Raw genomic sequence first — 14,061 nt, 5'->3', positions numbered from 1 at the left:
GGCGTTGGCCTATTTATACGTGGCCATTAGTAGGAGTTTTCAAATACTTTGTGGAACAGATATTCTTGTGTACCAGTATCCTTACCTCGCCGAATACTAGCTAAGCCGAGTTTTTCCCAGAGTGCTGAGGCTTTCTCCTGGCTTTCCTGAAGGTTTTTGAACCTGAAAATGAAGTCTATGGTCTTTGAGGACTCTCTGTTCGAGGAGTGCTACTTCGAGGATATCACCTCCACCAACACCTTCTTCAAAAACTGCACCTTCATCGCCACCCTCTTCTACAACACAGGTGAGAACAGGGCGGCCTCCTTGGGAGTCATCCTGCCCTCCATCTCCCTTTGTTATCCCAAGCCTCGTCCATTAACTGACCTATCTAGGTAGAAGATAAGCAGCAGAACACGGGAGGACAACTGTGATGACCTACGGTACTTAAATTCGGCTCATATCCGTGCAGCCGTGATGTTATTTGTGATAAAATAAAAAAGAAAGAAAAAAGTTATGAACATTGTAAGCAAATGTGCTTTATTATTAGCAGTTCTTTCCACCAAGAAATAGTACCCTTTCGCTGTATGGATGCAGGGTAGCTAACCCAATAGCAATTTGTCCAATTATACGCAGAACGGTTGAATCAGCGCTGATTTCAGACATGGTTTCTATAGTAAAGAGCACATACTGTTCTATGTTGAATCAACACAGAAACCCTGATGAAACTAGACAGTACAGCAGTTCCAGTCCAACAGGATTTCTATTAAAATGTTAGTCTTTAAATATATTTTATAACAAATAGCATCATAATCATGTTAATACTTTTTGTGTGCCTTGTTCTAACTGTTGTACTGCATATTGTACATTCAGAAGTTTGAATACTCCAACAAACTGTAAATGAAAACATTAACATAACGTGAGGCACATCTTCAAGCACTGTTTATTTATTTTTGCAGTATCAAAAAATGCATCAAGACATCTCTGAATCGTTTTGAATTAAAGAATGATTTTTTTTATCGTTACACCTCTAGTAACTACTGTCGCAAAGTTGGAAGCTTGGACTGTTGGACTGTTGACAAAAATCCTATTCAGTCTTTTCAAAATACGTCATTTCAGAACGTGTTATTCATTTTAAGTAATCTTCACTTTGTGTGCATTTTTTTTGCTCTGTACTTAAGTTCTTTAGGGAAAAATTGATTTTTAGAAATTTAGTTGATAGGCTTAGCAGAAAGTTTGCTGCTTCAGCTTTTTTCATTGCTTGTTAGAGAAGCCTCTGTTTGTTTATGCATGGTTTGTACAATTAAGTTTTCGCCAAGTCCCTTTAATTAAATTCAGCCATGCTACATTAGCTAGTGATATAGGCTATGAATTAAATTGCGGCTTATCAAAATAGCAATGATAAAGCAGCTAAAGCTAATGAACGTTCTGCTTAGCCTTGCACTCAGATGTTTATTATTAAAAAAATCAACCTTTTCTATCCAGTGGCCCACAGAAGCTTCTGTCCACATTTTACCACCCAGAACATTTAAAGCGCAAACATATATAATTCAGTCATCAGTATAGCCTGTCAGTTTTGCTTGATTTGATCATAATGTAACACAATAAGCCAAATGTTCTAGCTTATCTAATGAGCTGATGTTTGGCAGTGCTGGATGGCATGCTGAAATATATTGCGGACAGAGGTCTCAGTCTGGTCCTTGTTTATCCTCTAAATGATGGAAAAAAATTGTTGCTGTGCTCAGCACAGAGCAGCCATTACTCACTCCCTGTTCTCAGGCATGTGGAGCCTAAAGGGTTTTACGCACAATTTATTTGTGCAGTATTTTCATACAACAGCATATTAATTTATATCTAGCTTTTCACCAGAGTAATAAATGTGGTCGACCTAAATATGTTTCAGTTTTACAAAAAAAAAAAAACATAACATTTGGTATTTTAAAAAAATTTTTTATTATTTTTTAAAAAATGCCTGCGGCACCCTAATAAAACCACTGCGGCACACGGGTTGAAAACCACTGACCTAGATCATACAAGAAGTACACTTGATCTATACTTACAGTGTGACTTTTCACATAAATACAAAATAAATATTGGAAATGAGTAGCACTCGAAACTGAGTTGTGAATTACAGTTATTCATTAGGTTGAATGTCCACCCTCAGAACAGTAGCTGCAAGGGAGTGCGTTCATGGGCGGAGCATTGAGAGAGAAGTTAACGACCCCTTTAATGACTTCAAAATGGACGTTGTAGCAGGTGAGGCACTAAACTGCAGGGCAAGATTGAGAGCCCCTGCTGTGTCCGGTAGCTTAGCATTAGTTGTCTGGACAGGCGTAGTAAAATTTGTAAGGCAGACACAAGCTGAACCCAGTCTTTCCCATCTATAATCCTTAAACAGAGGACTGTCAGCTGATACACTCTCCATCAGTCAAAATGACCTCATTCAGTGGAACTATGTGATGCACTGAAATGGTTTTAGGTATCCTAGCAACACAGGCTGCAATGCTGTCTCCTAAGGAAGGAACAAAATCTGTTGCCGCTACGAGTCTAAATAGATGCTTTTAAGAGTCTATTAGATGAATAGCAAAGGCCGAAATCTCCTCAAATGTCTCTCTGTGCTCTTGGCTTCTCCGCTTCAGCATGAATGAGGCTGCTTACATTGAGATGGCATCATATAATAAAGTATTCAGTCACAAATATTCATTTTTAGAAAGGTCACAGATTTGAATGTGCACTACTCACACAAATCTACATCTGTTGTGTGGCTGCAGCTGCATACGACCAGGCACACACTGGTTGGTCTCGGAGTGTAGGATAGTATAAAAATGCTAACATGACAGTTCTTGATACGATGATTCTAAGCCCACAGGAAAACCGAATGTAGCAATATGTGGTCAATATATTCCACAATGTGAGGAGAATATACTAAAATATGTTTTCAGTGGAATATGTTGACAGCGCCGCTCGTGGTCATGATAAAAACAGGTGACAAATGAAAAGAAAACCCTGATTATATGAGTGGACGGATGTAGATGCTACCAGACAGGTAAGATACGGTTAAGTAATCAACGTCCTTTCATGCTCATTGCCATGTATAAAAATGCTGAGCAGGCCCAGCTGATCTGGCAAGAGGAAAAGATCTAAGTCACTTTGAAAGAGGGTGCTATGGGAAAGACATCAGTAAACATGTTGGGACACCAAGGGTGATCTGTGACTCTTAGAGCTAGGCTTTCAATTCAAGCCAATCAAATTAATGGATAAATATATGTATAACGGGCATTTGGTGCTGGTAATAAGCCGCCTCTCTTCTTCTTTTCAGACCTGTACAAGTACAGACTGGTCAACAGTCGTCTCATCAACAGCACCTTCCTGCATAACAAAGAGGGCTGCTTGCTGGACTTTAGTGACGAGAACAACGCCTACATGATCTACTTTGTCAGTTTCCTGGGTACACTGGCTGTCCTGCCCGGGAACATCGTGTCTGCTCTGCTCATGGACAAGATCGGACGCCTGAGGATGCTGGGTAAAAGAGCTTGCAACCTGTAAAGGCCAGTCAGTGACTAGACAGACGTGAATGCAACAGATCAGTGAAAGACATTTTAAGTAGCAAAGGGTTATTCAGTATATAGCAGCCCAAAGCCTGGTTTTCCACTTTTCCCCTCTACGTAGATTTTCCCCTCTACCTAGATGAAGAAGCAGTAATCAGTCAGGCAGCTGTTTCAGTGAACTACCAGTGATTAAGAATAAAACTGATTCAGCATCCAGGACTTGTGACTTTTTTGAGTTAAAAGCAAAGTCATTCAGTCCTTTTCCAGTTCTTACACATGCCCTCCTTAGTACTTATTTTCCATTAAAATCACAGTTCAGCGGAAAAGTCAAATTTACAGTTTTTCCCCTTATCCTAAATGTTGTGACTCAGATAGAACATGTCAGGCATTAGTGGAACTATGAGGGTAATGTAACAAACCTGTAATGAACGTTTAAACACCTATCACCACATATTATTATACAACTATACTATCCATATTATACTGCTATACATGGTATTACTACTACGGTAATACATACTGTTGTAGCACTTTGCTGTAGGGCAGTGTGCCTAAGGCACCTACGAAGCCATCCATGACAAGTGACCACCATCATCAAAAAAGATGTGCATTTGAAATGCAAAATTAACATAGGGTCTAACCAGTCTGACCAGGGAAGCATATAACACCAGTATTACGTTACTGTGACATACACTGAGCTACAATGTCAGTCATCATAACTTGTACTTTCATTTCTTCAAAGATATGTGTCATGACACAAGCAAATATCAGAAAAAAATGGAGGACACTTGACAGATGTTGTGTCAGGTTGACATCAAAGTTGGGAAATGCAACCTTTGTGACAAATGATGCCTATTTAAATGTTTCTATAATTTATATATATATATATATATATATATATATATATATATATATATATATATATATATATATATATAAATTATAGAAACATTTAAATAGATATGTATATACATATACATGTAGGGCAGTGTGCCTAAGGCACCTAGGAAGCCATCCATGACATATATATATATATATATATATGTGTGTGTGTGTGTGTGTGTGTGTGTGTGTGTGTGTGTGTGTGTGTGTGTGTGTATACACACACATTGTCCTGAAGGACTAATGTAGGTGTCATTATAGCCTTGTGAACACCACTCTACAGTAGTGTAACCACATATTTCAGATTTCGCACTGGTATTTACTCCTTCATGGAACACACATTTTTATGTTTTCCCAGCACACCTGACCTCCTGATGAACTTACTAGTTGAGTGAGGAGTGTAGGGGCAGTAAAAGCACTAAACTGTGCAGTGCAGGGAGAGGGAACACAGTGTACTGCGCCTATGTTTATGGTGTATTACGTATATTACTGTTATTGTTCTTTTGCCTCAGAATAAAACCACACCAATATTCTCTCCTCTGCAGCTGGCTCCAGTGTGATCTCCTGTGTCAGCTGTTTCTTCCTGTCGTTTGGGAACAGCGAGTCTGCCATGATTGCCCTCCTCTGTCTCTTTGGAGGCATCAGCATTGCGTCATGGAACTCCCTGGATGTACTCACAGTAGAGCTGTACCCATCTGATAAGAGGTAAACCAGATTAATCTTGTTTGAATGTAGCACATTTTATTTGTTTGAATGTAGCACATAATATTCGTATTAAAGGAATATTACTTTGACAATTGTGTACCCTGCCCGGGAGAGGGGTCACCAGGACCTACCCCTGGAGCCAGGCCTGGGGGTAGTATCCCTCGGTGACTGCCTGGTGGCAGCCCACGTAACCCAGCCTGGGCTCTGCCAGAAGAGGCGACGTGCGGAGACCATGTGGGCCCACCACCCGCAAGGTCCTGCATGGAGGAGGAGTGTAGTGCCGTATATGCAGTGGGAGATTGCCGGAGGGCCTAGGCCCCTGTGGCAGAAACTGGCTCTTTGTACGTGGAATGTAACCTCACTGGGGGGGAAGGAGCCGGAGCTTGGGCGGGAGGTTGAGAGGTACCAACTAGATATAGTTGGGCTCACCTCCACCCAGCGTCTGCTCTGGAACCAAACTCCTGGGTAGGGGTTATTCCCTCTCCTACTCAGGGGTTGCACAGGGTGAGACTCACAAGTCCCCAGCTGGTGGCCGTGCAGTTGGAATTTGTCCCGGTGGACGAGAGGGTCGCCTCAATGCGAATTAAATTCGCAGAGAGGAAAACTCTGACTGTTGTCTGTGCTTATGCACCAAACAACAGCTCAGAATATTCGGCCTTCTTGGAGTGAGTGGGCGGGGTTCTGGAAAGGGTTCCGCCTACAGACTCCATAGTCTTACTGGGAGACTTCAATGCTCATGTTGGCAATGACTGGGAGACCTGGAGAGGCGTGATTGGGAAGAATGGCCTGCCTGATCTAAACCCAAATGGTGAATTGTTATTGGACATCTGTGCCAGGCATGGATTGTCCATAACGAACACCACGTTTGAACACGAGGATATTCATAAGTGTACATGGTACCAGAGCTCCTTGGGTCAGTGGTCAATGATCGATTTTGTTGTCATTTCATCTGACTTGGGATAATATGTTCTGGACACTCGGGTGAAGAGAGGTGCTGAGCTGTCAACTGATCACCATTTGGTGGTGAGTTGGATCAGATGGCAGGGAAGACTGATGGTCAGAACCGGTAGGCCCAAGCGAATAGTGAGGGAGTGCTGGGAACGAGTGTTGGAGGCCCCTGTTCGGAATGATTTCAACTCCCACCTCTGGGAGAGCTTTTTTCATGTCGCGGACGTGGTAGGGGACATGGAGTCTGAATAAACCCTGTTCAAAACCACTACTGTGGAAACTGCGGTAACCCAAGAACCCCCTGGTGGACCTCCAGACTCAGCAGAGAGGTACTGACAGGCAAAAAAGGTGGCAGCCGCAACGGTGGCTCCCTCACGGTAATCAGGGCCAGAGGCTTCTGGCGTGTTAAGCTCCATTTCCCTGGTGAAAGTCACTGAGATAGTTGGCAAGCTCTTCAGTGGCAAGGCACCGGAGGTGGATGAGATTCGTCCGGAGATGCTTAAGGCTCTGGATATTGTGGGGCTGTCATGGCTGACATGCCTCTGCAATATTGCATGGACCTCAGGAACAGTACCCTTGGACTGGTAGACCGGGGTGGTGGTCCCTAATTTTAAGAAAGGGGAACGGAGGTTGTGTGCCAACTATCGGGGTATCACACTGCTCAGCCTCCCTGGGATAAAAAATCAATAGTTAGTCATATAATATTGGAATATTTGAGATGGATCAAGCAGCTAATTTGCTAAAAATCATCTGTCTGGATTACAGGTGTATGAAAGGCCATGATGAATTAAGGATTACAGGTCATGGTGTATTTAAGCTTTTTTTATTGTAAATTAAACACTTAATGAATAGGGTAAGAATAAATGCTATGTGTAATAATTAAACTAGTGTTTTTACTGCTCTTAAGTGCATTTGCTGCATAGCCACTGCAGTGCCACCTCCTCTCTGCAGCTCACACGCATCATTCTTGGGGGAATCTCTCAAAATTCACTCTCAAAATGTCTGAAGTCCCAGCTGGATTGGCATTGAGTACTCCGCGTTATTTGTGGGAAGATGTGTAGTAACCATGGTGCCTGCTACAGTTTTACCTTACATGCCAAACAGCACCCCCATGTGGTCAATCCTTCATATTTTATTCAGGCCATAACATTTATCGCTTATAACATGTGATTCAGGTTTAAGCAGAGGTGATGTGAGTGATTTAAGGTTTCCCAAAGATGGAATTCCATTAAAGAGATAACAAGACAGATCTTTTTCAACCAAAGAGTGGACACTTATAACCACCAATGAGCATTGTGCAAACTGCATGATTAAATCAACACACACCTGAGATTAAGTTGGACCATAAAGTAATCTCCTGATGTGTTTCTGACACTGTATGTATAAAAATGGGCAGGCGTACAGCTCAGGCTTGTAGCATAGTGGTTTAACTATGCAATGTACCTTTGTCCATTTTTAAAGATAACAGTGACGGCATTAGCTATTTGAGATTATCCCAGATTGGCAGACTTGTCCATGTGGTTTACTGCTTAGCATGATTTACTGTGAGCTGTAAAAATTAACAGTTGCTCAAGGTGTTGGTGATTGTTGGGATAAGCCTTTTTTGCCAATAAGCGTTAATACAGTTTTAAATGTACACTCACCAACCAGCAGACTTTCAACAAGGTGTTGGAAACGTTCCTGAGAGATTCTGGTTGGTTATTTGAGTTCCTGTTGCCTTTCTGTCATCTGGAACCAGTCTGGCCATTCTCCTCTGACCTCTCACATCAACAAGGCATTTTCGTCCACACAACTGACCGCTCACTGGATATCTCCTCTTTTTCGGACCGTTCTCTGTAAACCCTAGAGGTGGTTGTGTGTGAAAATCCCAGCAGATCAGCAGTTTCTGAAATACTCAGACCAGCCCGTCTGGCACCAACAACCACGCCACGCTCAAAGTCCCTTAAATCCCCTTTCTTCCCCGTTCTGATGCTCGGTCTGCACTTCAGCAGGTCGTCTTGACCACCTCTACATGCCTAAATGCAGTGAGCTGCGGCCGTGTGATTGGCTGATTAGCTATTTGTGTTAACGAGCAACTGAACTGAACTGAATAAAGTGGTCGGTGAGTGTATATATTCAGTTTGAAAACGCAAGAATTTGATTTATAAAAGAAATCATGAACATCTGTAGCATTCAAGTGTCTGTGTGACACACAAAGAGGAGTTTAGCGCAACACCTGCTGTCTGAAATGATTTTGTCTGCAGCGTTCAGCAACACAGTGAAGTGTTGTACATTGTTATAGTTCAAGTCAGTCTGCATTTTTCATCAAACCTTTCTTTTAAAGAAGCACATTCTGAACGCCAGACATGTCATGGCTGACTGAACACTTTCAGAGTAAAGTAAAAAATTGTGAAACTTGTTCATTCTGTCTTCCACAGAACTACAGCCTTTGGCTTTCTGAACGCCCTGTGCAAGCTTGCCGCTGTGCTGGGAATTAGCATCTTCCAGTCCTTCGTGGGCATCACCAAAGCAGTGCCCATTCTCTTCGCCTCGGGGGCGCTGGCAGCCGGCAGCTTCCTGGCGCTGAAACTTCCGGAGACGCGGGGGCAGGTGCTTCAATAGTGCAACCTCCCTGCCAGCAGGTGGCGACGTTGAATACGAAGTGTTCCCCAAACCCCACTGATTGAGCCACGCTGCAAGCAGCGGAGAAAAACACACAAAAGTACCGTTTTGTCCTCTCATTACAGGAGATATAGATGTTATACCATAGCCCCTCCATTTTCTGTGTTGAACGATTTCCGTCATTTTAGCAAGGAGCAAACAGTTCTTAGCAACACGCGTCCGATCGTTTTACTGGGGTCGTTTCCCCTTAAGGTCATGTAGTCGAGTGACGTCAAAACACCAATCTTGCCGCAGAAAAGCCATCCGTCGTTCAAACCAGTCTTGTGCAAGTTCCTCTCATCCAAAAAATAGGGTTACGGTTCACACTTTCTCGTATTTGTCTATATTAAAGTGGCACAGTCTTAAGGATGTTGGGTTTGAGTCCTGGGCTGCAGGTCTGATCTTGTCCTTATCTCCAGTGTCCTTACAGGGAAAACTGAGGTTGTGTGAGTGTTTATGTCAAAGTGTACGTATGTGTGCGTCAAACGACTGCCATTTAGACGCATTCCAGGTTTATTTATAGTTTGAACGTGAGACCCGGTTTGTGATGAGTTTGACTTCTTCCCTTTAATCTTAGTCCAAGCCATTCTGTTAGCTGGGAACCATGGGTGAGAATGATGGGTGTCGTCAGTGGGTTGATTTTTAATGCACGGACAGTGTTTTGAGTGTTTTTGATCTAGTGTGGTGCTGGTGCTGGTTGTTGTTGTTATTTTCCGCTCGCGATATCCTGAGAACTCTCTTCTGAAATGGCGTGAATAGTGGACATGTGCGTGCGTCTCTCTCCACCAGTCCAACAGTCCTCGCTTTTGGATCACAGCTGTTTGTGGAAGGGAATGGTAGAATCACCAGTGCACTGTAGCGTAGTTAAAGGTTTTATTTAGGAGAAACAGAAAGATGTTCGGTTGTACGCCATGAAGAGAATGCTGGTATTCTTTCAGAAATGGCTTTATTGAAAGTGTTGTGCATATAGGCCTAATGAAGTGTGGAAATACATAAGAATATGTTTATGACAGTATAGTATATATGACCTAAGTGCTGCCCCACCTCGTACTCTGCCCATGATGGTTTCTAAGGCCCTGACCATAAGTGGTGCTGACGTCCGTCCGAAGTGATCTGATCATAAGTGGACAGTAAGATGTATAGCGGTTTACACGGGGCATTTCTGTGGATCTCCGGTCACCTAATGTGATTGGATTTTGGACATTTACAGTCTCTTCCTCCATTTGTTGTCAGATAATAATGCGCTTGGTTGCGCAAATGTACAGACTGATTAGACAGTCTCTCATTGTTGCTGGGACTTTCACGCTACAAATACAAAGTGGTCATATGCATCCCTGACCACCTGAGTGGTTAGATCACAATGCGTCTCTGAAATGACCTGGAAAGCGCTATTAACTTACGGTTAGACCACCCAGGACATGTGTTAATGCCAGATGTGGACAGGGCCTGAGATGATGTAAAATATGTGACATAATAAGACTGGTTGCCCCTATGAAAATTAAATATATTGTTATATGTAGTCAATATATTCGAAAATATAAATAGGATTGTATTGTAGTATATTTTCAATATATTACTTTTTGTATGGGCATGCTGTGTCCCATCACAAACCACGTTATAAGCCCTCTCCAGAACGATCGTTACCTACTGTATATTTGCGTTCGTCAAACACCGCCAGTTCCATGCAGGCCCATCATTCCATCCTTATGTTCTCCTTGATCGTGCGTTTTCTGATGAGGAGAATGCAACAAAAAAAAAAGTTTTAGTGATGAAAATATTTTAAAAATGTCTTTCCTTCCATCTACACAAGGTTTCTTGAAAAAGACAAAAAAACCACAAGGGAAAAAAAATAAAAAATCAAGCACAAGATGGTTTGATGAGACTATCAAAAAACCCAATAGGTTTATTTTGAAAATGATGTAAATTATGTACTGAATATAAATATACAGTTGAGTCTGTCTGTTTGAACACTCTAGCTAATATTAAATATATAAATATATAGGGGAAAAATCTGAATAGACGAAATCGTTCCGTTTCAGATGTTGAAATAGTACCATAATGTCTTAGATAGGTTCTACTTGATGTCTGTATATATATTGTTTTACGGTACGTTTATTTTGAACAAAAACAAATATTCAGAGACCTGGTAAATACAAATGCAATCCATGCGTAACATGTTCGTTCAAACTTTCTTTTCTGTTCTTACGGCGACAAAGAGGTATCTGTAGGTGCGTATGTACGTATGTGTGCGTGTGCTTGCATGTGAAATGTTGAGGTGTTCCACAGAATATTTGTATTTATTATTTATTTATATGATGCCGAGAGTTTGATTTTATAGTATTTTTTACTTTGGGTGTCTGTAGAAACAGGTTGTGCCACAAGCAGGGCGAATTTATCGCTGTGTCGTTCACATCTCTACAACTGAATACCGGAGACGTTTCAACGAAAGTCGGGTTTTGAAAAAAATAATAAAAAATGCTGGACGTTAAAACGTTAAATCGATCTGATGAGCAAAACTGATACCGGGGGCGTCAGAGGAAGCCAGCTGAGTGAACAGCACAGAAATGTATCCAAATGACTTTCTGTTGTGATTTTCAGTCTGGTGGTTTATGTTTACTTCAGCGTAGACAGCACCTGATCACATGTTCCGTACAATTCTTATTAAATAGACTAATAATGACTGCCTTCCGCTACCTACACAGATCCTTTTAGCAAAAAAAAAGAAAGAAAAAAAAAAAGCAAACCAGATTTCCAGTCTCGGACGCTTCTGTTTGCGGATAGTGCTAATCACAGCGACAATGCAGAGGTGTCACTCTTCTTTACTGCCATTATGTAGGATAGCAGCCATATTCTAGACGTCCTCAGACAAAAAAACACATTACGGTAAGCTGGTCCTCTCTACTTTAGCATCTGATTAACTTAGTAGCATTATGGTTTGTTACCAAAGTAGTTTTAGAAGTGACTGCGATCAACTTCAAGCACAATCTGACTTCAGTCAACTAGATTACTGTACATGCCTAACCTCAGTGTCACACAGTCAGGCAAAAAAAATCATGACTAGGCTAAATCAGGCTTTAGAAGATTCCAGTACAAATCGCTCCAGGAACTGCATCCACTTCTTCGCCTACGAGGTCAGTAGGAAACCACATCACAGATTGCATTAGTGACAATCTTTACGTGCGCCACGTGTGATTGCCAAAAGTGGTCTACGCCTTCAGCTCAGACTTGAGCTGGTATGATGCGAAAAGGAAGCAGAGACTGGTTTCAAACAGTAAATAAGAGCGCCGTCGCTCGTGTAGGACCCAAACCGTAGGCGCACAATATTCTACTCAGTTACAATCGAAAAGAGCAACAAACCTGTGTAGGATCTACTGAGCCCCTGAAGGACCTTTGAAAGAAATGTGAAGTCAAAGTGAGTCGGAAAAACAATGCGGTATCAAAGAATGTCTAAGCTACCTGAGTGTTTCTACATGTCAGTCAAATGTTGCATTTAAGCATTTGGCAGTCGCTCTTTTTCAGAGCAACTTACAATTAAACCGTGTACAGAGGGCGAATGTAAAGTTAGGAGTCTGGCCCAAGGATGAAGGGCTGTATTACTCACGCTACACCAACAACATAGTGTGATTATAGCAGTATAATATGATGAAATATGCCTAAAATGACTATCGACAGCAACTTATATTTCCAGTAATCATTGCCATGAAACACCAGGCCTTACATTTTTTTCCACCGACCTTTAGGGGCTCAGAAAAGGCTGTTAATTTTTTATTTATCAGGGAATAATTTTGAGCTCACACAGAAAAAGCACATACCAAGTCATTTCCGAAAGCTCCCGTACTTTAGTAGGCTATCACTGCCAAGTTGGCCGAGCAGATTTTTTGCCGAGATCCGTTCTCATCCGCAGTTGTACAGCTTGTATCTCTTAGCCGTCACGTCTCTTCCGTGTTGTCCTTGGTCCGCCAATTGAACTACAGACGAGGATGTCAATATTTGCTGTCGTATGCTGTGAAATCGCTGAACTACAGTAAACGATCTCAATGAAGCTATGACTTTGTACGTAAAAGCAGTCCTAGAATTTGTGAACTTCACCTGTTGGATTGTTACTGGTTGTTTAATTATTGCTATTATTTCTTTTATGTTTTTTTGTTACAGGGTCTTTTTGTAATTCTGAACGTGCTCACTTAGCAGCAGTCCATCGTGTGCGCAAAAAGAAATCAAAGCAATAAGTGACTGACAGGTTTCTTAGCTCCGACCCCCCCAAACTATTTGGGAAAAGAAAGCACACCGAAAACAAACTGGCCACATGCAGCGAGATGTGTAGTGATGAAAAGAGAAGAATATATATAAATATACAGAGAACTATCTAAAAGGCCAATGTCCACCATTCTACAAATATCCCATAGGTCTTTTGATGCTTTTGTCAATAACAATGTATTGCCATAATTTAAATGTGACAGAGTTTATCACCTTATCATTGTACTGTGCTGTAGAGATTGTAGTTGTTTGTATGTAAAAGTATAAATATGTGGAACAATAAAAAATGAAAAAGACAAAAACCGTTGAACACAAGAAATAGAGTACTACTGTATGTTGTTCATTTTTGTGATTCGTTTGTTTTTGTACATGAGAATGACAATGGCGTGAAGACACTGACCCTATCGCTGAACTCGGAGACTATTTCAATGTTACACCAAAATGGTTCTGTACTAAAGTTCGTTGAGAGACGCCTCATTTTCCGAGTCACGCTGGGAATTGCGCTGCACCTGTGCGGTCAACTTACCCTGTTCTTCAATGAAATGAAAACCTACATATGGATAATAAACAAATGTCATAAAGACCACTGGCTTGGCAGTCATTGATATTCAGTTCCATTCAATGCAGATTTATTTGTGTACGTCCTTTTACAGCGGCCGCTCTCAATAAGCAGCTTTACAGTATTCTGGGTCTAAGCCCCGAGTGAGCAAGCTGAGGATGAAAGTGGCAAAATTCTCAATAGGATGATGAGCGAAACCAAAACTGGACAGCAAAACAACACATTCATTCATTCATTCATTCATTCATCCATCCATCTTACCCGATGATCCTCCTGGGTCATGGTAGGGGAGGTACTGGAGCTTACCCCAGTACTCACTGGGTGGAACACAAAAGTAATAAGAATAAAGAATACAAAATTGACAATAATTGTACAATAATACCGAAGAATAAAGATGATAAACGAGCCTGTCACTGGACAGAGGTATTAGAGGCATTAACCAACGATAACCGATAACAGAATCACTGCCAGTAAAGCCTTTCAGAGTTAAAGGGAGAATTAAATCTATGAAACCCAATTACTATGTAATGAAAACATTTCAGGAAG

The 14,061-nt window shown here is 41.6% G+C and overlaps 1 protein-coding gene across 3 annotated transcripts in view; it reads left to right on the top strand.

Moving 5' to 3' along the window:
• Positions 1 to 13,539, top strand: part of sv2a (synaptic vesicle glycoprotein 2A) — a 76,973-nt gene extending 63,434 nt beyond the window's left edge. For all 3 annotated transcript variants that reach the window (XM_017708736.2, XM_017708737.2, XM_037534043.1), the window contains exons 10-13: positions 153 to 286; positions 3,299 to 3,502; positions 4,955 to 5,114; positions 8,480 to 13,539. In XM_017708736.2, coding sequence (XP_017564225.1) covers positions 153 to 286; positions 3,299 to 3,502; positions 4,955 to 5,114; positions 8,480 to 8,663 — 682 coding nt within the window. In that variant the 3' untranslated portion in view covers positions 8,664 to 13,539. The remainder of the gene's footprint in view (positions 1 to 152; positions 287 to 3,298; positions 3,503 to 4,954; positions 5,115 to 8,479) is intronic.
• Positions 13,540 to 14,061: the final 522 nt, after the last annotated feature.

The sequence above is a fragment of the Pygocentrus nattereri genome, chromosome 24, assembly GCF_015220715.1.
Source record: "Pygocentrus nattereri isolate fPygNat1 chromosome 24, fPygNat1.pri, whole genome shotgun sequence".
In the NCBI taxonomy this organism is placed as follows: domain Eukaryota; kingdom Metazoa; phylum Chordata; class Actinopteri; order Characiformes; family Serrasalmidae; genus Pygocentrus; species Pygocentrus nattereri.
Note: the sequence above shows the minus strand (reverse complement) of the source record. Positions and strands in the feature narration are given on the sequence as shown.